Genomic DNA, 27747 nt, shown 5'->3' on the forward strand with positions numbered 1-27747 from the left:
ATTGAAGAAAAAACATCACATACCTGTCCTAAAAGCCAGTTTGTAAGAGGGGAAGGCACAAAGTACAAATTATTGTATACAGTGATACAAATTATTGTATACAGTGAAAGAATTCATCCAGCAGTTTGAGAAAAACTATTTTATATAAACAGCAACCAAGGCCACAATAACGAATAGTTTTTTTTTTTTGACATTTAAAGGCTGGGAGGGGTCTTCGAAGAGCATTCAAATTGACCAGTAAGAAGCTTAAAAGTGTACAAAATATAAACATTTCATTTACCATCCCAATAGTACAACAAAAATATACATCTCTGTACAAAACGCATTTATTCAGCACCCTGAAATGACAATGATAACTGTAATGTGCACTATACCGGACATTAGCACTCCAGTTGACATGACAAACTTCTGCCCTGAATTCATTTTAGTGACCTGCTTTGCCAAAACTTATACAAACTAGACACAAATATACAAAAAATCCATGTGAATTTGTGAGTGTTTGATGAGACCATTTTTGATTAGCCAGCTTCAGTATTTACACTCTGACTGACCAAAAGCAAAAAAGCAGGTTACTGTAACATTAAAAATTTACATGTACTGTAATCAGTAAATAGTGACCATTCACTGGCCTCTGCTGATAGGCTGCAGAAGAGTAAGGTATATGGCTGAGGTAAACAGTTCATGAGGTGTATGCACACACATCAGAGAGAGAATATGGTAATAGTGACTAAAATGAGTCACATCAGTCTCTTTTATGAGATATATAAATTTGCAATTCTGAGAAATAAATGCAGATTTTTTTGGGGGGGGGGTTGCAATTTTGAATTGGGAGAAATAAAATCAGAACTGCAAAATATTTATATGCAGTTATGAGAAATAAATTCAGAATTGGGAGAAATAAAAAAAAAATTGGGAGACATATACAATCGCAACTAAGAGAAATTAGGTCGCTATTTGTGAGAAATAAAGTCACAATAGCAAGATGGTCGCAATTACCGTAAATAAAATCGTGCTAAGTTTATGCTTAAAAAAGTGGCAAAAAAATCTGTTTTTAATTGCAACTTTCATATTATTTTTTACTTCTAATTATTTTATTTTACACTTTTGATTATTGAGTCATTGTAGATGGAAGGAATAAAGTAACAAATCTCTCTTGTAAGTGTAGCCTTTGGGTGTGACCGACAGCATTCAGTCTGCTTCACTCTTAGAAGAAATGGTTCTATTTAGAACCAGAAATGGTTCCATCCCCCGTTTCATATATGGAACTCCAAAATGGTTCTATATAGAACCATTTTTTTTGGTAAAAGGTTCTATTGGCCAAGTAAGGAACCCCAGGGTTCTATATAGAACCCAGAGGAACCCTTTTTTTAAGAGTGTATAGAACCTTTTAGGGGTTCCAAATAAGTTGCACTGATAAAACCTTTTCTTCTAAGAGTGTTTAGTCAACTGTCAATTGACCTCCTATATGCCTATGACATATTTACACATATATTCACACACATTTGGTATGAAATCATATTATAGCTCAAAAACAGCTAATGTGTACAGTATGTGTTTGAATTAATTAATATGTTCATCCAGATACCCAGTTATGCGTGTTGGTCTTGACCCCGTGCGGGAAATTCTGTTGACACATGGGGTCGAAGTTGAAGTCCAGAGCATCGCCGTCCATGAGCGTGTCATGAAGGACGGTTTCTACGTCACACTCCAGTTGTTCGATCGACATGTCGTCCAAGTCACTGGGTAGCCGCTCTGGGTGGCTGTGATGGTGGTGATGAACCGGTCCGAGCCTGTGAAAACCGTTGCCGTTGGTGTAACTCGGCATCCCGGCCTCACCTCCGCCTCTTCCCAGCTGAACGTGATGAGGCTGGTGTGGTTGAGGCTTCATGTTACCGAGGCGAAGAGGATGACCGTGGGGCAACAGGGCACAGCCGTTCATGCCCATTGTTGGCGAGGGCAACTGGTGAAGCGATCGCGGGTGCGCGTGGAGGTGAGGATGTACAATCATTTTGCCCTGTCCCATTTGTCCCTGACTAGCATAAGTGGGTAGCACCCGTCGTCCTTCACCAGAAACCACTGACTCCAAAGACTGCATCAGGTTCCCTCTCGGATCAGCATCTGCGGTCAGCAGCTCTTTGAGCATCCCTGCAGCACAGGTGTACTGACTAACAAAGGGTCCATAGCCTCCTGGTTTACTGTCTGATAAAGTCGGTATGGCGATGGGACTCAGTCCGCCCACCCCGCCCTGTCCGTACAGGCACTTCCGGTAATCCTGCTGGACCTGGGGCTGAGGACACATATTGGGGGAGTTGTAGGACGGGTACCCAGGGCTTCCCTGCATCATGGGAGAGGACAGCGCAGATTGGGCATCTTGGCTGCCCTGGGTGTTATTTTTGGGTGAGATGAGGTTGAGGTTGTCTAAGAGATCGTTCATCATCACGTTGTCAGAACCGTGGTGACCCGCTACTTCGGACAGGCTGGGGAGAGGCCCACCCAGTTTGGTCCCTGGGTACCCGATGTGGACCTCGCCGGGTTCGTCCTCCTCGGGTAGGAAGGTAGGCGAGCGACGGCCACTGAGCGTGCTGGCGTCGGAGCTCGCGCGAGTACGAAAGGTGGTCCAGGGTTCAAAGTCGTCATTGCTGTGGGAGTTGGGGCTGCCGAGCCATTTTGGGTACTGAGAACCAGGACTGTTAGAGCCACCATCCAGACCACTCTGCAATGACATCTACAGACGCAAAACAAGAAACCATGAAAACCAACTGTATCCCATTACTGCACATATATACATTACTAAAGTCACTCTTTCGCCGTGTCTACACTGGAAGTTGCACAACTATTTATCATCTCAAATTGTTCACCGACACAAGATTTGAGTTTGAGGTCACACATTATTTTAAACTGAACTTGATTAGATACAATTGAGTTGAAAAATGTGAACAATTAAGTTAAAGCATTGCAAAGTGACTCTCACATCCAGTGAATACAAAATCAAGAGTTTAAAAGAGTTGAAAACAAAAGATAATACTTTTTTATTTGAGAATATACACTCACCTAAATGATTATTAGGAACACCTGTTCAATTTCTCATTAATGCAATTATCTAATCAACCAATCACATGGCAGTTGCTTCAAAGCATTTAGGGGTGTGGCCCTGGTCAAGACAATCTCCTGAACTCCAAACTGAATGTCAGAATGGGAAAGAAAGGTGATTTAAGCAGTTTTGAGTGTGGCATGGTTGTTGGTGCCAGATGGGCCGGTCTGAATATTTCACAATCTGCTCACTTACTGGGATTTTCACACACAACCATTTCTAGGGTTTACAAAGAATGGTGTGAAAAGGGAAAAACATCCAGTATGAGGCAGTCCTGTGGGCGAAAATGGCTTGTTGATGCGAGAGGTCAGAGGAGAATGTGCCGACTGATTCAAGCCGATAGAAGAGCAACTTTGACTGAAATAACCACTCGTTACAACCGAGGTATGCAGTGAAGCCACAACACACACAACCTTGAGGCGGATGGGCTACAACAGCAGAAGACCCCACCGGGTACCACTCATCTCCACTACAAATAGGAAAAAGAGGCGACAATTGGCAAGAGCTCACCAAAATTGGACAGTTGAAGACTGTAAAAATGTTGCCTGGTCTTGTTGAAGGCAAAAGAGGGTCAAACACAAAATTAGTGTTCCTAACAATCCTTTAGGTGAGTGTAAACTGTACATCTGAATAACTGAATAAATAACCGATTACAGAATTTGTATGTTTAGTTATGCATGCAGTAGTTTAAACTAGCACACAGAGAATCTTCAGATTGTTTTCTCCTCAACTGACCTTTTTCTTGGCAGCTCGTCCACGGCTCTTGGTGAACTTGCTGTTGTTGTCCATGGAAGTGGCCCTCCGGCGTGGAGACTTGCCACTCTTTCCCCCCTCAGGGTTCAGCATCCACCATGAGCTCTTCCCTGTTCCTTCATTCTGGACGCGAACGAAACGACTGTGCAGGGACAGATTGTGTCTGATTGAGTTCTGTCAGGCGGAGAGAGAGAACGAGATGGGAACATGAAAATCTTGAGTATAGATGTCATACTGAAAACCAAACAAAATAAGTGGAAATGACCTGCAATCAACAAATGTCATTAAATCTTGCTTTGTGTTGTAAGACCCAATGGAATGCATTAAACCAGTCAGATTTTCCAGATAAAAACAGTGACTTTTGATTGACAAAAGCCAATATTTTGACAGACAAATTGCTGTGAGAGTGGTTTAAGGTTTAATGCATTGATAAAACTTAAAGAATGACAGATATCAATCTTGTTATCTGTTACCAATTCACACGCACCCAATCACAGATTTTAATTCAAATGTTTTGAATGAAAGTGAAAAAAAAATGCAGATTTATTTTACAGCCGTCTTTGATCATATTTACCAGGGGTGTGAATAATTTTGACCACAACTGTGTACAAATATTATTTTCAGAGCCTTGCGATAAAGTAGAGGAATTGCCATTTAGCTGGCAGAGGAAATTTTTTATTAGTCATGTCCTTTTTCGGAGACGCACACTGAACATATCCTGCACTAATGATATTTTGTCTTCTTTGGTTTTTCCATTCACACCCTGACTAGACCTGCACCTAAGAAACAGGAAGAGAGACTAGCACTACTGTGTTTTACTACCTCGATCTTAAATACAGACTACACGGCTCTACATGTAAAAACGCTTGAGATCTTTCAAAGGGAACGAGTTTCTGCCTGTATTCTTATTGATTATGCGTCATTAAAACATTCATATGGACTAAGTCTTTTTGGAAAGATCAGTACTTAACAGTTTAAGCAGTTCGACTGTACTTATCAATGCCAAGTAGATTGTTATTATACTTTAAGTAAAATATTTTATTGAAGAATGTCATACAGGAAGTGACCAAATCAAGAGGTACTTTACTGGCGGGATCAACAGTCCTGTTTCCTGTGTAGCAGGAAGTAGATTGGTAGGAAGAGGGAAAGCTGAGACTCAAGCCACAGAGGGAGGTCAGCAGGAGGTCACCTCCAACCTTTGATCCTGAAGGTCATGACCATAGAGGTCAAGTTATGGGAAACACAGCTTCCACATCACAGAATCTGAGAACAGGGTGGACTGCATGGATTTGAACAGAGTGAATGTAAAACACACAGTCTGGATCTTCTGTCTGGGTCCTGAACACTAGTAAGTAATTACCAGAGGTCAACTGACCTGTTTAACTGGCCCTTGCTAGGAAGAGTCGCGGAAAGGATGCTGAGTGAGAGGAAAAGGAAGAGCTGGAGGAATAGAGATAAAATGAGAAAGAGAGGTACCACTACCAGTATGGAAAAGTAAAGGGGTTGAGACAGAGGCGTGGACGAGTGTGTTGAGGTAGAATGTTTTCCTGCTGAGAGGGATGGGGTCGATGAGTTCGCTGCCTGTGTGTAGAGAAGGACAGGCTCTCCAGTAGTGCTAAGAGACCCTTGCATACACACACACAGTGAGAGTAATAACGTATGGGGCTGTCTGGCGTCTGTCTACACTGTAACAGAACCCCCACAGCACAGCCTCGCTCCACCCGGAGAATGAGAGAGAGAGAAACACTGACAGACAAAGGGAAATCACAAAAATAGAGCTATATGGATATTCAAATTTTGTCTGATACTGATAGATGATAATTATGCTCAGGCTGATAATCATTAAAAGGGCCGATATAAAAATTCTATACCATTTGTCCATTACTTTTTACTTTAAATAAATAAAAAATAAAACACTACAAATTAAAATAAATTTTAAATGCTATCTACAGTAAACATTCAAAAACAATAATGTAAGGTATGAAATAGGAGATTACATTAAACAGTGTTTTTAAATTATTAGTGATTTTAAAGTGCTTTTAAGAACTTTACATTGGCGGCGATAGCCTCGTGGACAGCGGGCCGACATATAGAGCCGTCATGCTTCCGGAGAACCGAGTTCGAGTCCCGGCTCACGGACCTTTTCCGATTAAGCTAGTATTAGATGACGGCAAAATGAATTTAAATATCTGCAGATAACCAAAATAGTACAATTATATCACACATCCCTAAGAAAAACAACAAGAAAGAAAGATAATAGTACCCTAAAATGTGAATGTTTTTCGCATACACTCTAATTTGAATAAAATGTAACAATTAAAAAAAAAAAGATTATAAGTGATAAAGTAATATGCATGTTTTTCAAATTTTAAACAAGCCGTTCTTAACCATAAAAACATTTTTTAAAGACATTTTTTTGGGGGTTTTCCAGACTACCAAGTTTGCTGTACTCAAATAATAAGCACTTAAAATAGTACTTATAATGATTCGACAGACAAAATGCTTTCTCTGTAAACTCTATACTACACTCCTCCTATAAAGGAAGGAAGGAAGGAAAGAAATAAAGAAAGAATTTTGTGCATGTTCCAGTGTAATCGTGCATAAATTCATCAAGTCATATTAGCAGATCACATTCAGAGCACATGTGCACACACTTAGCACATGGCAGGATGTGAGTCACTTCAGGAATGTGACGAGGAAGGTGTCATTTTTCTAATCAAACTGGAGATCACTTGTTTAAAAAGACTAAAATAACGCTGATGCCCGAACAGTAACGGGTTCAGGTATGGCTGTTTATTTGCTCAATACCCTTAAAATAGATCTTAGGTCTTTGACTACTGATCTGAGGTCAGCTTTAGACAGTACAGGAAATGAGTAATAGCCACATCTGCATGATATCTGCTCCCCCAGAAATCAGAAAAAGGCTGTTTAGATTTCTGCAAAGATTCAAAAACAGACACATTGATGTGTCAATTCAGCTGTGCCAAAGATGCAAATCCTGTTTAAATGCTCACAAATGCAAATTATATTTGAGAGTTAATTTTATTTGAGTTAATTTCATTTTATTTGTTTATAATATTATAACAATATTTGAGTTTCATTTGGTTCCCCACACAGATCTACTACTGTACTTTGTAGCTTCAAAGATTTGAAAAATAGTGCACAAGTCATATGGATTACTGTTGGAATAATGAAAGAATTACATTTTTGGGCGAATTAAACCTTTTTCTAATAGATGTATCAAATTTACCCTCCACAGTCCGTGTGAATAGCAGTTTCTGTGGTGCCTAGCTCTGGACTGGGATCAGCACATGTGACTTCTATATCTGGTGTGGGGCCTTCACCTCTCTCTACCCCTCTTATCACAGGTATGAAAGCTACATGATGACCTTTGAAGTCAGATGTGGGATATTCCCAACTCATCTGAGACCATAAAGTAAAGTGTGCATTAAAATCCCCTTTAGGTAAGATTTGAGTCAACTGACGTACGAGACGAAAAAATGTGGACCAATGCACCAATTTCTACACAGATTGGTGGGAAGTGTGCTCAGGTTTGTGCAAACTGAAACTCGTCTTATTTGAGGCTGTTACTGGTTTGTCAGGCAGAATGAATTCCACGATGAATAAATTAATATCGAAGCATTGCCACTCAAATTATATTGTGTAGTTATTTCTTATTAAAATAAAAATATTCAATATTTATATTTAAATACACACAAGATTTAATATGTTTTAGTCTATACATATTTATATATTTTAAATAAAATTAATTTAATTAAAAACTACAACACATTAAAGCTGCAGTCTGCAGTTTTTCCCTCTCTGTCGCCATCTCCGTTCGAAATCTGCAACTGCACTAATTCGCAGAATTATCAACTTTACGTGAGTTGTACCTCGGCAAGGCACAGCGCGGATGAATTCAATGTTTTATAAGAATTTTACACAGGAATTACATAAGAACTGCAATTTGAACAAGCAAGCAACATCCACTTTTGTTCTTCTGACCAAATAAGGGGAAAAATGCATTGCAGTAAATCGTGTAGATTAAATCTAACAATCGATTATCATATCAAGTCAAACCATGCAAATTATACTTTGTTCCGAAATTGTTAATGTTAACAACATCAGCATTGCGTGACTACATTTAATGCCCTTACGATATTTATCCTGGCTTTCGCATGGGCCGGTTGCAGTTTTTTTTCCCAAAATTTTACAGCGGGTGAATCTGTTGTTACTCGTGATTGTCGTTCTGAATTGGCCATCAAATTAATAAGTTTAATTTATTTAGGATCATTTTTAACGCAATAAAGTTACGGACTGGAGCTTTAATTAAATATAATTAAGATGAAAAATAATTCTAATTAAACTGATAATTATTATTATTAATTCATTAATAGAAATATAAACTGAGTTCAATGTTAATTAAACCATCGGTCAAATGACATTGAGTAATTTTTAATTAAACTATAAAATTACTTGTGTGACACAATATTAATAATAATTATAAATAATATGGCAAATTGGTAAACAGAAGCAAATTTGCTTGTAGTAGCAGGTGCAGTGGCAAATAAGTGTGTGTGACTGTAATGGTGTGTGAAAAACACATTTCTGAAGTGATAGGTGCCAATAAGCCGTGCTTAAGTGGTCACTGTGTTTAAGTGTGTGTATCTGTGTGTGCATGTCAGATCTCCTGAGGGATTTATAAACAAGTCCGAGATACCCCATCTGCATCCTGTCTGACACCCCAGACAGCACACACACACACTGACTGCCACTCAATAACAAGCAGACATTATTAATCAGCCATCACCTTCACAACATAACCAAACCAACCCGCTCTCACATGTGTTCAAAGAGAACAAAGCTTTCAAACTGATCACTTCATTAGAAACCAAAAAAGTAATTAAGTACCTCATACCACCTCTGTATCCTTTGTATTGTGTATTTCCCAAGATTTTCTAATATGGCACAGCCCATACCCCCATAAACAGCCTCAAAACTGTTCTTCAGAAAGTCTATGGCGCTTTAATTTTAAAAGACGCTTAAAGTTAATAACGGGAAAGCTCTAGCTCGGGCAATGGACTTGCAGTGTAGACATGGTGTAAAATGCTCAACTGAGAACACATTGAAACAGTGGCGCCAGTGGATTGGACAAGTCCTGCACAGCTGTTTGACTGCAGCCAGTCAGGCATGACATCTTGACAACGAACGCCAGTCCAAGTAAACAAGCAGCACTTCAAAAAGACCAGGTGCGATCTGACAGACGAGTGCCTGGTGTTCACAAACAAACATAATACTACACCTCCCTCCTTACCATATGCACACAAAGCAGTAAACGGACAGTTTGAAAAGAATATCATTTTCCTTTCTCAATTGAGAAAGCAAATTATTCGAGAAGAGATGAGATGGGATCAGCTCAGCAGAAGAAGGCCAAACTCAAACCTGCAGCTTCCATGTGTGCACCAAGGCCCATTATATCTGGTGTCTAACAAATCTAGGTAAAATAGTCATCCAGCAACTAGTTTATCAAGATTTTTCCCCCTCAAATGACTAAAATATGTGACACAGTGCTTTTCCCAAGTACTGATCTAGACAAGAGTGTCAGTGGGCGAGATTTCAGTGGGAGGAGATAAACACAAGTGGAATGCACAAGTTCAACAGAGAATGGCGAGAGGTCCTCGGAGATAAGCCGTGACAAGAGACTTCAATGGGCTAACCACTTCCTCCTGCGCACATCCGCTTTATCTCCCTCTCTCCTTCATTGTAAATATTTAGCACTGAAGTGAAAAAGAAGAGAATAAATACATTTGCGTGTCAGTGAACTTGTTATGAATGAAAAACTCAAGGTTAGTTATTTTACTCTCCTATTTACGCAAATACACACAGACATTAGTGTACTGTATTTGCTCTCAGAGTTTGTAGAATAGGAATAAAAATTAAAACTTAAAGTTTGGTTCCAATAGACACCTAGATATTTTATCTCTGTCATCATGATGTACATTTTTTGTCAATTACAATAGATGTTAGGCATATCTTTAACTTTATTGGACTTAGCGAAATACATTCCACCATTTTTAATGATTCCACCAAGATTTAAGCTAATTACTTATTTTGTCCATAATGGCTACTTGCTCCATATCCCTCCCATGCATGTAGATGACAGCATCATGATGATGTCTACGCCCTTACACACAGCCGGAAGATCATTGACGTAAATACTGAACAACAAGGGTCCTAGAATTGAGCCTTGTGGGCCCTCAGTTGTACCGGGCTTCAGAGAGGACAATACATTTTTTTACCCACGCACAATGACGTGTAACAAGCCTTGAACAGTTTATGCTAGACATAATTGGTACCTCAAATCATGCAGCTTTTTGAGGGGAGGTGACTTACATTGAATGAGGGACCATGAAGGTGATCTCTTTGACTTGGACCTAGCAACCACCCAGAACACCCTAGAAACCGTACTACTAAAAACCAACTGAAGCAACCACATGCTGTAAGCAACAACCCACCATACCATAGGTGGTGTTTCACATGGGTGAATACCATTCAAATTTTCTTTACATTGTGTTTTAGTTTTAGTCAAGTTTTAATAATAATAAAAAAGTACTATTTCATTATAAATCAAATATTTAAATACTGTAAAATTACAAATATAAAACTATATAGTATAGACTTTCTACAGTATATATTTTATATCAAATGAAAAAATACAACAGATAATCAAGAATATAAAATAAAAATTATAATAAATTAAACTATAAACATAAATTGAGTCCAATATCAGACCACAAACAGATTTCAGACCTTTCAGTGAGTGACGTTTAGGTATTTTCTCAATACTACAGAAAAAAACAGTATGTAATCTAGAGTATATTCTCACTTGAGTAACAAAAGCACCTGCACTTCTAAAGAAATCTTCAGCTACATAAAACACGCAGGGCTGCACTTTACCTTCATTTCATGTGGTTGCAGAGAGAAGGGACAGGAAAAGACGACGATGAACTCAATGAGATACATGTGAACACACACACACACACACATGGTTTCTTTGCGTGCTGAGAACTGTAATCTGCCTGATACTGTAAAGAATAGCACAATACTGCTCATGCTTAACGTTAGGGATAAACACATAACCTGCAAAGAGCCCTAATCTTGCTTGTTCAAAGTCTGCTTTCCTTTCCTTCTTTTTTTTGGGTTAGTAGTCAGAAAACACATGCAAAGGTGAGTGTAAATGTTTGTATTGGTATGCATAATGGCAACAGAGTTATTTTGAGTGAGTGAAACAGAGATGGGGAGGGAGAAGTCCCACATGTGCAGTTACAGAGAGGGCCCGTCACCCTCCTTGGCCCATCCGTTCAGGAAAAGCTGCGTGAAGCTGATAGGAGCCCGGTCTGCCCTCTCGCTCTGCCAGAGCATGGGCACAGACCAGGGGCCGCCAACGGGACCTTTGGGGAGTAAAATGCCCTTATAAATGATACAAAGACCGGCCCCATGATGGACTGATGAGACTCAGCGGCAAACAGGAAGTTACCTTTGATAAGAGGAACTGCTTCTTTGTGTTATCTGACATGTGAAGGGAGTCCCTGATTGCAGTGTGTATCAATCAGTCACTGTAATGAGTAAATTATGCTTTTACAGCTCTAAGCAACAACTCTAAGTCGTCCGATTGTGAAAATGACTGATTAACTGTAGTTTCAAATAGACGTTTAGCACTGTGAACCCTTTAATCCGGCCCAAAGAAACTTTTTATTACTTAGAGATTATCAATTATGACAGTATCAGGTTTGTCTCGGATATTTCTCCTAAAATATTTGTTTAATGAATGTCTTTGAAAGAAGTCTCTGAAGCTAACCAAGGCTGTATTTATTTGATAAAAAACAAACAAAAAAACAGTAGTATTGTGAAATATAAAAAAAAAAAAGACAGTCTATTTTGGATGCTGGTTATCCAACCAGGCTTCTTATCTAGCGTAACTAGCAATAACCTACTTCCAAGGCCAACCACCAGATTTACCAGCTAATCTTGGCATACTTGATTAGCAATGTTTGAATTTCTGACTTTTGATTGCAAATGTTGGTAAATCTGAGAAGAAACGTGAGATTTTTTGTAAGTTTGAAGAGTCAAAAGTCTCCCTTCGCTCTCCAAGAGAAACAAGTGATATATCTCGTTTGTGATCTTACCTGCCTGTGAGGCGTTTTGTGTGGTTACACACACATATTTCCCACCAAAATGTTCGCACACATGTATACAGGGACAAAGAGGGTAGGAGGTCACAGTCATTTCGACACCCGCTGAGGTTTATCATGCTTTTCTAACTGCTTTCCACACCCCACCCAACTAATCCAGTCCCACCTTTACGACGAACTAAATCTCACACACAAGCAAAGCGCAAACACCTGGGTTGAACTCAGATCCGTCGTTTTATCATTTCATGTGGTCGCTCCAGGGAGGGGCAGGAAAGGCAGAGACAACAAAAAAGCATGTAAGAGAAAAGATTGAAATGCAACACACTCTCTCTCTGTCTCTCTCTCACACACACACATGCCCGTTTAAGTGATTCAGCTCTTCTCTTGAGTGAAATGATTGGCTGATTGGTTTACAAATGCCACCTTTTCATTTTCTATTATAGATCACACTGACATTTCAAATGAATTATATGCCTTTGAAAGAATGTGTTTTGAGGGCCGTGAAAGTCAAGTCATGTCAAGTCATCTTCATTTATAAAGCGCTTTTAACAAAGGATTGGCTTTACAGTGATAATAGGAAATTAAAGTAACGGATTGTTTTGGTTTTATAGCAGCTCTAGAATAAGGTTTCCAGCTAAAGTTGGTTTTGATTGATTCACTTACGTTGCAGCGATCATTATTAACTTAGGGGCGCTAACACAACACCGTTTTAACAGAAAACTATGAAGTTCTCTCTACGCAAATTACAAAAACTCAAAACCGTGAGAACGCCGATGGCGCGCACACGCGTATTACCACTCCACAGGTAATATACAACGCTATCTCACGACCAATTCGTACGAGTGATTCAAAAGTGGCTAATTCGTACTAATTCATACGACCTCACTCGTACGAATTCGTACGATTTGTCTAAACCCACATGATGGGTAGGTTTAGGGGCGGGGTCAGGGGTAGGTCATTCGTACGAATTCATACGAATTGACCAATTCGTAAAATATGTCGATTTAGCAAAAATCATACTAATTCGTACAAGTGAGGTCGTACAAATTGTTACGAATAAGCCACCTCGTAAAATTCGTACGAATTCCCGTGTGATCGGGTTGCATAATATACAGTATGTGCGCAGGCGAATATGAGAACGCATATGGCGCGCACACTCGTATTACCACTCCACAGGTAATATACAAAGCTATTTCACGACCAATTCGTACGAGTGATTCAAAAGTGGCTAATTCGTACTAATTCATACGACCTCATTCGTACGATTTGTCTAAACCCACGTGATGGGTAGGTTTAGGGGCGGGGTGAGGGGTAGGTCATTCGTACGAATTCATACGAATTGGCCATTTTGTAAAATATGTACGATTTAGCAAAATCATACTAATTCGTACGAGTGAGGTCGTACAAATTGTTACGAATTAGCCACCCCGTAAAATTCGTACGAATTCGGGTCGCATAATATATGTGCGCAGGCATGAATTCCTTCCCTAAAGCACCAACCCTCAACAAACTACTTGTCTGGCCTTAATTTATAATGCAGAATTGTTATCGCTTCGGCATAGCCACATGAACTGGAACTATCCCGACAACGCTTTATCTGTAGAGAGGTAAGGGATGGGAGGGAGGCCTTCACAGGTAGGGACTAGTTGACACTTCAGGACTGAAACCAGACCAACCTGCTGAGGCTTCTTTTTTCATTCTGCTCTAATAACAGGCTGACCCGACATGAACTCTGTCACTCTCTAGATGAGCTTGACTGTTCACTCACCCTTTCAAGTCTTTTCGATTTCTTTTACTTTCTCTCACCTTTGACTCTGGGTTAAGTTGAAAGACTGAGTCTACAAAGAGGTTTTGCATATTGTCCTTAAAACATCCACAGAAACAAAGATGAGATCTACAGGTCTGAGATCTACAGTACTTGTTCATCCTAAAATGAACATTCTGTCATCATTTCGCTGTTCTTCTGCTGTTTTCGCTTTCTGCTAGTGTCATGTAGCAAAATTTTACAAATCTAAAGTCACACCATTCTGTTTTTTCTTTAAATCTTGAAATTATACAATATATAGCATATATGCATGAATGCACAGTTAAGATAAATGAGCTGACATTTTGAGTAGCTCAACAGTCCTAACATCCATTTACTTACATTGTTTGGAAAAAGAGCACATGGGCATTCTGGAAAACAACTCAAGTCATGCGGATTTAAGAATATGAATTTTCATTTTTGGGTAAACAATCCATTTAAATGTCTTATTCGCTAACTTTAATATAGCTTCCAGATCTGAATGTATTATGCATACATTGGGGCCCATGAGAAGTAATTACAGTAAACCATACTTAACGTAATACAATGAGCCAGCATGCTTCACATACCAGTGTCACACACACAGAGACCCCCTGCACTGTACCACACCAAGTCAAAACACACACACACACACTCGGGACCGCTGGCTGGCTGGTCCAGACAATGTAGGTTATCTTTCCTTGTGTAATATAAACCTGTACACACACACACACACACACACACACACACAGGCTTTTACTTAGCTATCTTAATGGAGACATTCCATAGACGTAATGGTTTTTATACTGTACAAACTATTTTATCCCCTTCCACTAACCCTATACTCATAAACCCCGATAGCAGAAAACTTTCAGCACATTTTAAAAAGTATTATTACTTTATTTTTATACCAGATTTACAAATGAGAACGTCCCTAAAGGGAGTTTTTGGTCACTTCTGGGTACAAAGTAGGTACACACACACACAATGCTTAATTACTTTAGTCACGGTTTACTCTAAAATGAAAATTCGGCCATCATTTCGTTCTTCTGTGGAACATTAAAGATGATATTTTTAAAGACTGTCTCAAATGTTATGTTCAGCCGTGTTTAATTTTGGGGTGAACTATCACTTTACATGATCTTTGCATATGCATATTTGGGGTTTACTCTGATTTTAAACATTTTGATTGTAGTAACAATAACTTGCTCAAATACTGAACTACATTTCAAAAGTTTCAAAAGAGTCGGTAAGATTCTTTAAAAGACGTCTCTTATGTTCACCAAGGCTTGATAAAAAAATACAGTGAAATTGTATTAATTTAAAACAAAAAAATTATAAAATTAGCATTTTTTTACTTTAATATTTAAAAAAAAAGGAATTTATTCCTGATGTAAACCAGGAATAAATTACATTTTTTGAATAAGAAATTTTCAGAATACGTTTTTAATAGCTTGTAATAATATTTCACATTTTTTGATCAAATAAAAGCAGCCTTGGTGAGCATAAGAGACCTCTTTCAAAGAATCTTACCAACTTGTGTGTGTGTGTGTGTGTAGGCAACAGTTCAATAAAAAAATCTTTAAGCCAAGGATACCTCCAGGAAGTGACATCACATCTTTGTAGAGGAAGAGGAATGGACATACACAGCCAGGCCAAGGTCATGTGAGCATGCGTTATCTACACTCAGTCTTTTCATCTCTAGCTTTTTTCCCGCAAACAGAACAAGAGTGCTCAAACACTCTCTCACACACATTTATCTCTTTATCACGGCTTTCCCACATCAACAAATGTCCACTTACTTCCTCTAACCCTCACAGTGAATGAAAAATGCTTTTGAGAAATTCGGATGTAGGCCTTTTCTGCCACTCATTGGTATGTCAGTCTTGAGAACAGAGAGACGTATGGTAAGCCGTGCCGGTGCCAGTTGGCATACTGCACGTGTGGTAACGCTTCATGTCACAAGCCACTAAGAAAAACACATACTTCCAGTAAGGCGCCGAGCATTATGGGTCTTTCTGCCCACCGGTATCCACTCCCCTGAGAGAGAAAGAATGAAAGCAAGAAACGGAGCACAGGGACCCCCTTCTGAGGGAACACCCTCTGAAGACAAGCACCTGGTCTTTGTGTGCATGTACAGTATATGCGAGTAAAAGTGCCTTTGTGGGTGTGTTTATGGTATGAGTGCACGTGTACATGTGTGTGTTACAGGATGTGGAGCCCCCTCCATCAAATGGCCCCCAGAGGCCTGCAGGGGCGTGTGTGTTATTGTGAGACGGTGTAAAGAATAACACTCCTCCTGTCCCTCTGTCTCTCGTTCTCCTCCCTTTATGTAAAGACAACTTGAAATATAAAGTGACCCGTTTTTAAAGAGAGTCTACGAATGATCAGGTAAGGACTTTTACAGATATGATTACCAATCTTTGGTTTTCCACTCCCCATTGTTTGAGACATCCCAGATTTCACATAAATTCGATAACTGACATTTTCAATTATTTAGTTTCCCAAGCACTTAAAGGAGTAGTTCACTTTTTGAAAAAACTTTTGCTGATAATTTATTCACCCCCATGTCATCCAAGATGCCCATGTCTTTCTTTCTTCAGTTGAAAAGAAGTTAAGGTTTTTGATGAAAACATTCCAGGATTTTCTCCATATAATGGACTTCAATGGGATCCAAACGGTTCAAGGTCCAAAAGACAGTTTCAGTGCAAACTGTTCAAAGAGCTTTAAACGATTCCAGACGATGAATAAGGGTCTTATCTAACGAAACAATCGCTCATTTAATAAATAAATAACAAAGTTTAAGTTTTATAAGCTCAAATGGTCGCCTTGCTCTGTTCAGTGATGCATGTTTGTGACTCTCCTATTCGAACTTGTTCACCAAAATGAACTAATCTTTTTCTGAGTCATTTGGTTCATTCAAAGAACAGAACGAACGAATTGACAAAGATTCATTCATTTTGATGAACGAGTTCGAACAGGAGAGTCACGAACGTACTTCGCAGTACAGAGCAAGGCGACCATTTGAGACTTTGTTGGGTTTTTTTTTTAAATGAGCGATCGTTTCGCTTAAGACCCTTATTCATCGTCTGGAATCGTTTAAAGCCTTTTGAACTGTTTGCAGTTTGTTCTGAAACTGTCTTTTGGACCTTGAACCGTTTGGTTCCCACTGAAGTCCATTATATGGAGAAAAATCCTCGAATGTTTTCATCAAAAACCTTAATTTCTTCTCGACTGAAGAAAGAAAGACATGGATATCTTGGATGACATGGGGGTGAGTAAATTATCAGCAAAAGTTTTTTCAGCAAAAGTGAACTACTCCTTTAAAACAACTTCTCTTTTCTGCTGATGTGACCAAGGCCGAGTGTGTCTAAGAAAAATCTCCACTAAACACCACATGCACATCATTCACAAAAATCTATTCATCCTCCATCTCTTCTCTTCATATTGTAGTTAATCTGATTCTGAACAACAAGCGTGTATGACTCTCAGCTCAATCAGTGGACAAAAAGCAAAGACGAAAGCACACAGAAATCTGTACAGGCCTACACATTGACCATTAAAACCATGACGTTCGACTCATTTTTGAGTTTTAGAAAATTTGATTCAGTGGGAGTTAGCATTATCATTAACTTCCATGTGCGAGTATGGCAGAGTCAAGTCTGTATTCTGGAATAAACCAGACAGGCTGACGACGAGTTCTGATGTCAAACTCTGGTGCCCCCCATCTCCCTGGCCAGGGTGAGTGTGTCTGTGTCTCTGTGTGTGTTTCAGAGGAGGGAATGTCGCTATTTTCCAGCCACTCAGCAGGAAACGCATCATCACTCATTGTGGTAGACGTGTGCACTGTTTTTACAGGAAAGTGCAAAAATAACCTCAAGCCAAAGGTTCCAAAAGAGCCACTGGCCTCAACATGACAAAGCTTCAGTGGCGGCAGAAGTTTTACATTAAAAGAAAAGGATATCACTGCTCTCACAGAAGGAAAGAGAAAAGGGTCATGTTTGATTTAGCCATGGTTTTAATGAGATCCCTTTGGGGCAGATATGATAGTAGGCGGGATCCAATATATACATCCCTAACAATTCTTACTGCCCATGCAATTGCATTATTTTATTTTTAATATAATATTGTTTTTAAAATATAATATAAATAATTTCAAATAATATATGCATGATGTATATTCACATACCTGTATGTCTGCACAAGAAAAAATAAATGCAAACTTCTGATCATCAAAAAAAAAAAAAATGCCCCAAGAAGCTCAAGTCACGACAGATATTTCTACTTATAATTCCCTATTTATGAAAATGGAAACAAGAGGACAAGGAGAAGAGCGTGTGCAGGCATTCTCTGAACATGAATTACATACACAGGAAGGACATGGACTCAGAAGTCTAATCAATGCTGAGAATGATTAGTGGTAGAAAATAAAACAGGGGAAGTCATTCATCAGTGTTTTCTCAGAGAGAGCGGCTTTCAAGATACTGCATCTCTGATACAGAGAGACACGGATACAGCAAGTCTTGGAGAAATTCAGAGGGACAGGAAAGTTTCGAGGCAAGGAAAACAATGCTTTTCAAATATTATAGGTTCGAAAAATGATCATCATTTACTCAACCTTAAGTCATTTTAAACCAATTAAACCAATACATTTTCTTCTATGAAATACAATAGGAAACATTCTGAATAATCACACCCATAATCCAATCAAATCTTTAAAGGGATACTTCAGAATTTAGCATTAAGCTTTGTATTAGTAGTAAACCTGTAGATTTTTCCAATTCCCATGCTTTCCACCCTCACATCTCCCTGAGAAGAGAGATTTATGTATTTTTTGTTTGGAAAAAATCCTCCGATGACGTAATAATTGTCATTTTGCGTCATCTGAGGATTTTTTGCCCAGAGGCTGAAGACTACAGTCAGTAGTCGGTAGTGTCCTCAACCCACCCATAGAGGGCGATCTCACTCACAGAATGAGCACATAGTGTCGGCCATCTTGTTTTGGAAGCTAAGCTAGCAGGCTCTTGTTCTGTGGAGAAAGCGGAGTAGTAGGAGTTACCATCCTCTTTTTCACAGACATTTCCGCCATTGATGTCCGGGATTCAGCTTTTGCTTTCTGCAGTCGACATTAATTGTTTGCATGCACAGCTTTTGTTTCAATCTAACTGAATTCATTCCGATTGGTGAATCTGAATGTAGTGTTTACATGAACGCTAAACAAGTGATCGGTTGATGTGTGTTTAAACATTGCTTCTCACAGGTGTCGCTCATCGGTAATCACGCCACCGGCATCACTCGTCATCACCGGCCCTCACTCGTCCCGCTTGCCACAGTAAACATGATGAACGGCGACTGTAGAACGCAAAAGCCCAATCCCGGACATTTTGGGCGATGTTGAAACACATTTTCGGGCAGACTCATCACGGAGACTCACTAGTAGCCTAGACTTGTTGTTTAAAGGGTTAGTTCACCCAAAAATGAAAATTAAGTCATTAATTACTCACCCCCATGCTGTACCAACCCCGTAAGGCCTTCGTTCGTCTTCGGAACACAAATGAAGATATTTTTGATTAAATTTGAGAGCTGTATAACTACCACATTGGCTCCTAAGGGACTGCCTCTTGACGGCCCAGAAAGTCAATGAAGAAAATGTTTAAATATCCCAAGTGACTACCGTGGCTCAACTACATGTTTATCAAGCGACGAGAATACTTTTTGTGCGAAAAAACAAACAAAAATAACGAGTTTATTCGACTATTCCTTTTCTTCCTTGTAGGCCAGAAACGAGATTTCCTTAGATTTCCACGACGCATGCGCGAGAACTGAACTGAAGTAGTGTAAGGAGATCGCAATTCTCGCGCATGCGTCGTGGAAATCTAAGGAAATCTCGTTTCTGGCCTACAAGGAAGAAAAGGAATAGTCGAATAAACTCGTTATTTTTGTTTGTTTTTTCGCACAAAAAGTAGTCTCGTCGCTTGATAAACATATAGTTGAGCCACGGTAGTCACTTGGGATATTTAAACATTTTCTTCATTGACTTTCTGGGCCGTCAAGAGGCAGTCCTTTAGGAGCCAATGTGGTAGTTATACAGCTCTCAAATTTAATCAAAAATATCTTCATTTGTGTTCCGAAGACGAACGAAGGTCTTACGGGGTTGGTACAGCATGGGGGTGAGTAATTAATGACTTAATTTTCATTTTTGGGTGAACTAACCCTTTAACTACTGCGCTCTGTTACCGGTAGGCGTGGCCTCCTAGGGCAGCGAAGGAAGTGCATTCTGGGAGTTGTTGTCTTTCATCCACATAAGCCAAAAATACATTTTCTGGCTTTTCTCAGTCTAGAAAGCTCCAAATTCAAAATTAATTTCACATTTCTTCTACATAAATGACTCATTTTAAATACACATGAAGTATCCCTTTAAGGATAAAATCAATTCCTGCTAAATCATCGATTTGACATTGAATTAGTTTTAATGTCAGCAATCAATGATCTTACATTCTTTTTGATTTTGTCTTAAAAGTGGACACACAGGGACAGAGGGGGAAAGTTCAAAAAATGACTGTTAAGCAGGCCAACATGGATGTTTGGTATCAGAAATATGGCACAATGTTGATTTTTCCAAACTTTTCACTGATGTCCCTCTGTAAACACAAGGAACGCAGAGGAAATGCTTTAAGGAACACACGAAGATGGAAATGAGTGCAGTGCTCAGGAATGAAGGATGTTTGACGCTTTTCCCTAGTAACCCCCTTCCCCTTCTATTCCTCCTCTCTCTCTCTCTCTCTCTCTCTCCACAATGCTGGAGAGTTGTTGTCACCTCCTGTGATTGTGCAGTGAGGCTGGAATACAGTGGGGCCTACAAAATACCCTCAGCTGCCCTTTAGTGACCCTACATGCCTCTGAACTCTCTTGGATTCAGGGAAAGTCCTATGTGTGAGAATTTTTAGACATAAATGGGAACACAGAGCATACTGTGTATATATATACTCTGGAGGATGTAGCTGTGCTTTAACAACAATTCAGACCTCCCATGGTACCTCCAACACTATAGACATGGCGCCAATACGTTGAGTTCTTCTATATGACTGACAGGAGCTGACAACAAGATGTGGAGGTTTACCACCGCCTGGATGTTGTTGACCTTTTGAAGACACACACTTTGAATGACTACACAGCTGTACAGAACAATCTTCACACAGTGCTTTTATATATTTGTCTATAATACATGAAAAAAATAATAAAAAAGAACATTACACACACAAATATACAGTATGCAGTGTGTGTGTGTGTGTGTGTACATACATATACATAAAGAATATAACAGTTTTCTATTTTAATATATTTTAAAATGTAATTTATTCCTGTGATGGCAACGCTGAATTTTCAGCATCATTACTACAGTCTTTAATGTCACACAGTCCTTCAGAGATCATTCTAAAATGCTGATTTGCTGCTCAATTATTAATAATGGTCCTTATTTTTATCAATGTTGAAAACGGTTTTTGCTGCTTAATATTTTTATGGAAACTGTGATGCACTAGCACTACCATTCAAAAGTTTGGGGCCATATAAAATATAGAATAAAAGATATAAAATACAAGTATTTCACAATTAAACTGATCAAATGTGACAGTAAAGGCATTTATATTGTTACAAAATATATCTATTTATGTGACTCCGAAGCCTGGATGACGCTGAAATTTAATTATATTAAAATAGAAAGCAAGTCTGTTAAACTGTAATGATATTTCACAATATTACCGATTTTACTGCATGTTTGATCAAATAAACTTCTTTCAAGAACACAAAAATATGAATTATTTTTTTAAACTTGTTAAAATATTAAAGTACAATGTGTCAGGGCAAAAATGGAAATCTAAACTAACTTTTCAAAAAGAAATTATCTCGGAGTGAATTAATTGCTTTCCAAAAAAAAAAAAAAATTGTCCTAAAAAGAGGTTGAGAGCCATGTTTGGTCTTTTGTGGTAAGAAAAAGCACAGTGAGAGGTCTTGGCTGTGATTTCTTGTGGTATGGCTCTGACATAACACAAATGCCTTATTGTCTTGCTTTCTAGTATAATTATCGAAAGTTGGCATGACTTCAGCTCAGATAAGTCCAGGGAATGCTTCCAGCTAAAATGCATGTGTCTTTCCGATACAAGCGCAAACAAGTTTTTTTTAGGAATGTCTCTGGCAAGCTAAAGGGTAAATTCCTGTCTATTTCATACAGTACCTATTTCTGTGTCTTCATCACAAAGGGTTTCCATGCTTCTTTTCTAACCTGCAGGAATGCTACTACACCTCAGTGCAATTCAATGAAAATCCTTTCAATTCAAGTTCAGTTTTCCGCTACAAATGTGATCTCACCTTTGAAAACCCATTCAAATAAATCAGCTTAATTTCACCTTTGATTCAATCCGAATCATTAGCAATAAATTTGTCCAATGCTACTCTAATGAATTAAATCCCCCATTATTCATTATTATTTTTGGTTCCAACATTGAAAGTACAGAATTAGATAACTTATCAATTGTTCAAGGTGATTGCATAGCACACTTTTTCTGCATCACACCTTTTGGCGCAGACATCCGGTTGTCGTCATTTGACATTTCAGCATGGGGACTTTTTTCCTGATATCTGATGAGTTCAGAGGGTTTTCACGTGTAACTTTTTTGTCACGCTACTGTCCCATGCATGCACACCGATGTAGCTCTAGATTAAAAGCCACATACCCAAAGTCTGCACCAAGCCACAGCGATGAAGTCTTTCATGCGTCTGTGGTACAATCAGCACTGCATGTGCTTTCATTTCATTCTGAACCCTTTCCACCCTTTCCTTTCTCTCTTTCAATTTGAGTGTGTGTAAAAAAAAAGAGCAGAATGTTCCCCAATCTTGCTGCACCTTGCACAATGCTAATTACGCACTAGCCATATTATGTAGAGCATGGTATCATCTACAAACCACAAACTTCAACCTCTACACACTTCACCTGCAAGTACTGACATTTATCTATCAGATCAATTCTAAGAATGTGTCCCAGAGTTTCACAAACTGTAGAACTGATATGTAAAATTATTGAATTTGGATTATAAAACTAGCTTCCAATCCACAAACAGGTCAAAAGTGACTTGTTTTGGAGAATCAGTGGCTAGTAAGCCGAAACTTACTGACAAATGAGAATAGAAATTAGTATCTGCTCAAGATAAGCTTGAACAAATATTGTGTATGCCTTGAAATGGCTTGCATGTTTGTGCATGCGTGTGTGTGTGTGTGTGTGTTAGTGGGAAAGGTGAAAGACCTACGGTAAACTTCAAAGGATGTTAGAGGTAACTGGGTTCGTGTGCTGTAAATAGGGCTCAGAGTTAAACATTTTTAAAAGCATGAGAAAAAGGGGGAAGTGAGAAAGCATGTTTTTTTCTAAAATAACTTAATGAAAACCACACGAGTTCATTTATTAATTCGGAAGAGAAACTCTTAGAGAGCTGTTAATGGCGTTATGAATGGAATTAAATGGTAAAAAATGACACGTGAAAGAAAATGATATGAATGGTAAAGCGTGTTTTCAATTACAAAAAGACGAGCTACAGTAGGCCTTCACACAAGATAGTATCACTACACCACAGACACATGAATATATCTCTAGCTGTGGGTGCAGGGCTGCGAAATAGAAAATGCATGCCATTTTTAAAGTAATGGTGGTTATGAGGGCACTTGGGAGATGGAAAACTGACCCACATTGAATTCTACCTGTATGTGCGTGTGTATTTGACTACTTCAGCCGTTTAAAACAATGGCATGCATATTTAAAGACACAAGAGAGTTAAGAAACAGCGTACTGTAGGCTACTGTGTGCCAGAACCTCATAAAATGAGTCTGAATACTATTCTCATTATTTCACTTTGACTTTGACGGTATGAACATGGACTCCCATGACATGCTCCACAAATTTGGTGGACTGACCTTTAAACTTTAACCTTTGAACCCCGAGACATTTGAACTGCAGGGGAGCATTTTCACTTCAGTCTCCTTGATTTATCTTTTACATTCAAATTCATGGCTTGAACTAAAAAATACTGAACAAAAGAGATCAGTTTGCATACAGTTCTAGCTTATGTTTGTCAATATGCATTTACATTGATGCAGCTTTAATGTCTTTCAAATTTGTTGCAAATGATTCTGATTTAAATATGTCAACATGGTAAATGTATCCAACTGACAAACAGAGATAACATTTTATCCCAATTGCAAGAATAATTTGTCTGACAAGCATCTGTGGATGCTTGATGGAAGCTTGTTTCCACCACAGAATAAAAAAGGTAATCGTTGATTTTTGATTGCATTGCATTGATATCGTGATTTTTCTTTCATGTTAAAAAGTCAGAAATGTGAGATATCTCGCAATTCTGACTTTATTTCTCAGAACTGCGAGATATAAACTTTCAATTCTGACTTTTTTTCTTGCAATTGCGAATTTATATCTCACAATTATGAGTCTGCCTATAACACAAAATTGCGACTTTATATCGTTCAATTTTGACTTTACATCTCACAATTCCGTGTAATAAAGTCTGAATTGCAAGATATAAACATGCAATTCTGAGAAAAAATTCAGAATTGAACGTTTATTTCTCGCAATTGTGAGTTTAGAATCTCGCAATTGCGACTTTTTATCACGCAATTCTGAGAAATAAAGTCGCAAGATGTAAACTTGCAATTGCGAGAAATAAACTCATCTCACAATTCTGACTTTATTTCTCAGAACTGTGAGATATAAATTTTCAATTCTGACTTTATTTCTCAGAACTGCGATATATACATTTTCAATTCTGACTTTTTTTCTTGCAATTGCGAGTGTATATCTCACAGTTCTGAGTCTGCCTATAACACACAATTGCGACTTTATATCGTTCAATTCTGACTTTACATCTCACAATTGTGTATAAAGTCCGAATTGTAAGATATAAACAAGCAATTCTGAGAAAAAAGTCAGAATTGAACATTTATTTCTCGCAATTGTGAGTTTAGAATCTCGCAATTGCGACTTTTTATCACGCAATTCTGAGAAATAAAGTCACAAGATGTAAACTCGCAATTGTGAGATAAAAAGTCACAGTTATCTTTTAAAACGTTTTATTCTGTGGTGGAAATAAGCTTCCATACATATCTAAACTAATGTCCTGACTGGGCCATGAAAAATGTATAATCACATAACAGAGTAATAAAACTACAGCAACATCAAACCCCTTATTTTGGTGTTCAGGTTTTACTACGTTAATGGGACCGAATCTACTGGGAGAGGAAGCACAAAACGTTTCCAGTCTCAGGTATGCACACACTATGATGATAAAGAACAGTCTAACAGTACAAACATCCAATGAGTGACTGGAATGCTGAAACTATGATGTCACAGGTGGATGAGCCCAGACAATGTTTTGCCGTGGCGTGTAGAGCCAATGGCGGTGAGGAGGGGGGCGGACCACACCTTTCAGGTAATTGTGTCTCCCTGTAATGACAGGTAATCCTGCCGGTATTTTTAGCTCAGTGATGGGAGGAGGCCCTGACATGTGTGACGGTAAGGATTTGTATTTCCATTTACGCACAGAACAAGTAAAGAAACAAAAGTGGCTTGTAAGGAGGGGTGAATCAGAGACAGGAACAAGTACTCTAGAGATAAATGAGGTTGACAAAGACTCTTTCAACACTGAAACCACTCTCTGTTTGCTCCAGCTCACTCATGGCAGCCCTCTTGGACTCAAAACAGTCATCAGGCACCTTAAAGAGAAGCTTTAAAACTGTGATATCACCAAACTTACTATATACCTCTGCATGAGTGCTAGCCTACTACAATAGGTCACATGACTAGTAGAGCCGATGAAAATGACCACAGTCCCTCACATTACAAGATAATTTACAAAATTAAAGGGACTCGCAAAATTTACTCACAAAAAGTATGCACTTTAAATACTTTAATGGTCACTCTTTGCGTGTTTATGCTACTTTTTTTAAGCTTGTAAGCTTCAGTACCAGCAAGAAAAACAAATGTTCTATATTTGTGTTTCACAGAAACAACAGAAACGGAGTTTGGAACGACATGAGGGTGATTTTTTTTGTTTTTGTTTTTACATGAGCATGCGCAATTTGTAAGATTCATCATTTAATCCTCTATGTACGTCAGGTTGACAGCAGATAGACAAACCACAAGCTTTTCGGTCAAGGAAATTAAACAATGATTTAACTGAACTGGCATCGTGTACAGCTGATACTGAGATGTTATGCATTCTTCTGAACACTGCGAGCTCTTTCGAGCCTCACATTCCACAACAAACCGCATGTCATTTATTTGCTCTAAAGGGGGAATCCACAACTACGCATTTGAGGGCTAATTGCTACTGTCATATACTACACTGAAAATTTTTTAGGGGCCAACATTTGAAAAAAGTTATCTAAACATGGGTATCATGTGGTAACACCTTAATTAGCTAGTCAAAAAAAAAAACAACCATCAGTCAAGTCAAAAAGATTTAACTGAATTAAATTCACTAAACAAAGCCTCTAAAATACAAGGCGGGCAAAACAGTTGTGGGTGGTTGCAAGGGTTATTTCGGTTAGGCCCACCCAGGACCTCTGTCAAAAATATATATATATTTAAGGTAAAAACAATTGCATAAGTCAGCTGAAATACACTTCCAAAAAATATGAATAAATAATAGTTCTTGTTAGATTTTTACATTAAATGATAAACAATAATCGAACCCCTACAATTACTTTGAAACACACCAAAAGTGATGCTTCGAAAAAATGAAATACTTTACTGGACACCTCACATGAAAGGGTCTGCAAAATAGTTTTATAGATGCGAGTGTATGTTTAAATCTTATGAAGTATTCTGTGCTACCAATGCTACTTTTAATCACGTTTCTGCTTGGCCTCGGTGAGCCATTACCTTCCAGCCGGCTGAGCTGTTGCTGTCGCCCTTATCTTTGAAGTAAGGCACGCTCTTCACCATCCACTCGTAGATCTGAGACAGGGTGAGCCGCTTCTCGGGGGAGCTCTCGATCGCCTTGGTGATGAGATCAGCGTATGACATATTCCCCCACGCGTTCCTACGAGACGAGCTGCTCTTCCTCTGGGCCGCTGCAGGGCTGGAGCTGCTGGCAGGGGCGGGGAGCGGCGGCACCTGTTGCGGGTGCGTCAGCTGGGGATTCGGCTGCTGGGGATGCTGTTGCTGGGGATGAACGCAGGTGTCCTGGCAGTGGAAGTCGTTCAAAAGGACGGGTTTCTCCTCCTGGTAGTCCTCGGTCTCTTCTAGTAAACTTAGGCTGTTAATAAAGTCCACGATACCTTGCTCCTGCTTGACGGACGGTGCCGGGGAGGACGTGTTCGAGCTCCCCGGCTCGCTGAATTCCGGTCGGTGCAGCGGCCAGGTGCATGAGCGCGGACGGGAGAGAGGCTCGAAATCCGGGTCGATGTCAACCAGCTGTTGCTGCGCTTCTGCCATCCCAAAATCAAAGCCAAGTCAGCTGACTGTCTTTAAACAGAGGATAAGTGCAGTGAAGATTTCGTCTAGTTTGCTTACACTAACAATCGCACATGATCACATCTGACTGACAATGAAGCCCTATGTCTGACAGCAGTGTATAACAAGCGATGTGTGAATCGTACCATGCCTAGCGCGGGTTTAAATGAAATGACTGTTATGAAGAGCTTTCAGGGTTTTAGAGTAGAGTGACATAGCCACGCCCACAGCGGGAGTGAGAGCCGCGTCAGCCAATCACAAGCGCGTATTCAAAAGGTAAACAGAGATTACGTTTGCATAACCCACGCTACTCCAGTTGATCCCCATGGCAGACTGTTTCTTCAAAGTACTATCTATGTAATGTTACTCTTATTAAGAGTTATTGAGTATCTATTTTCAATTGCACTAGGCT

General features: G+C 39.1%; 1 protein-coding gene across 1 annotated transcript; it reads right to left on the minus strand.

The window, feature by feature from the left end:
* On the minus strand, positions 1–27544 carry foxo1b (forkhead box O1 b). The gene is made up of 3 exons (XM_039678152.2): positions 26763–27544; positions 3827–4018; positions 1–2725 (listed from the first exon to the last, which is right to left on the minus strand). The coding sequence occupies exons 1-3, from the start codon at positions 27315–27317 to the stop codon at positions 1574–1576; spliced, it is 1899 nt and encodes a 632-aa protein (XP_039534086.1). The 5' UTR covers positions 27318–27544; the 3' UTR covers positions 1–1573.
* Positions 27545–27747: the final 203 nt, after the last annotated feature.

Source organism: Pimephales promelas, chromosome 23 (assembly GCF_988280905.1).
Source record: "Pimephales promelas chromosome 23, fPimPro1.hap1.1, whole genome shotgun sequence".
Classification (NCBI taxonomy): domain Eukaryota; kingdom Metazoa; phylum Chordata; class Actinopteri; order Cypriniformes; family Leuciscidae; genus Pimephales; species Pimephales promelas.

Excerpts from the sequence above, each read along its gene's own strand:
- foxo1b (XM_039678152.2), bottom strand. The coding sequence starts at position 27,317 with ATGGCAGAAGCGCAGCAACAGCTGGTTGACATCGACCCGGATTTCGAG. Across the intron at positions 4,019-26,762 it reads ACAGCTCAGCCGGCTGGAAG|AACTCAATCAGACACAATCT; the intron begins GTAATGGCTCAC and ends TCCGCCTGACAG. Across the intron at positions 2,726-3,826 it reads GACGAGCTGCCAAGAAAAAG|ATGTCATTGCAGAGTGGTCT; the intron begins GTCAGTTGAGGA and ends TTGCGTCTGTAG.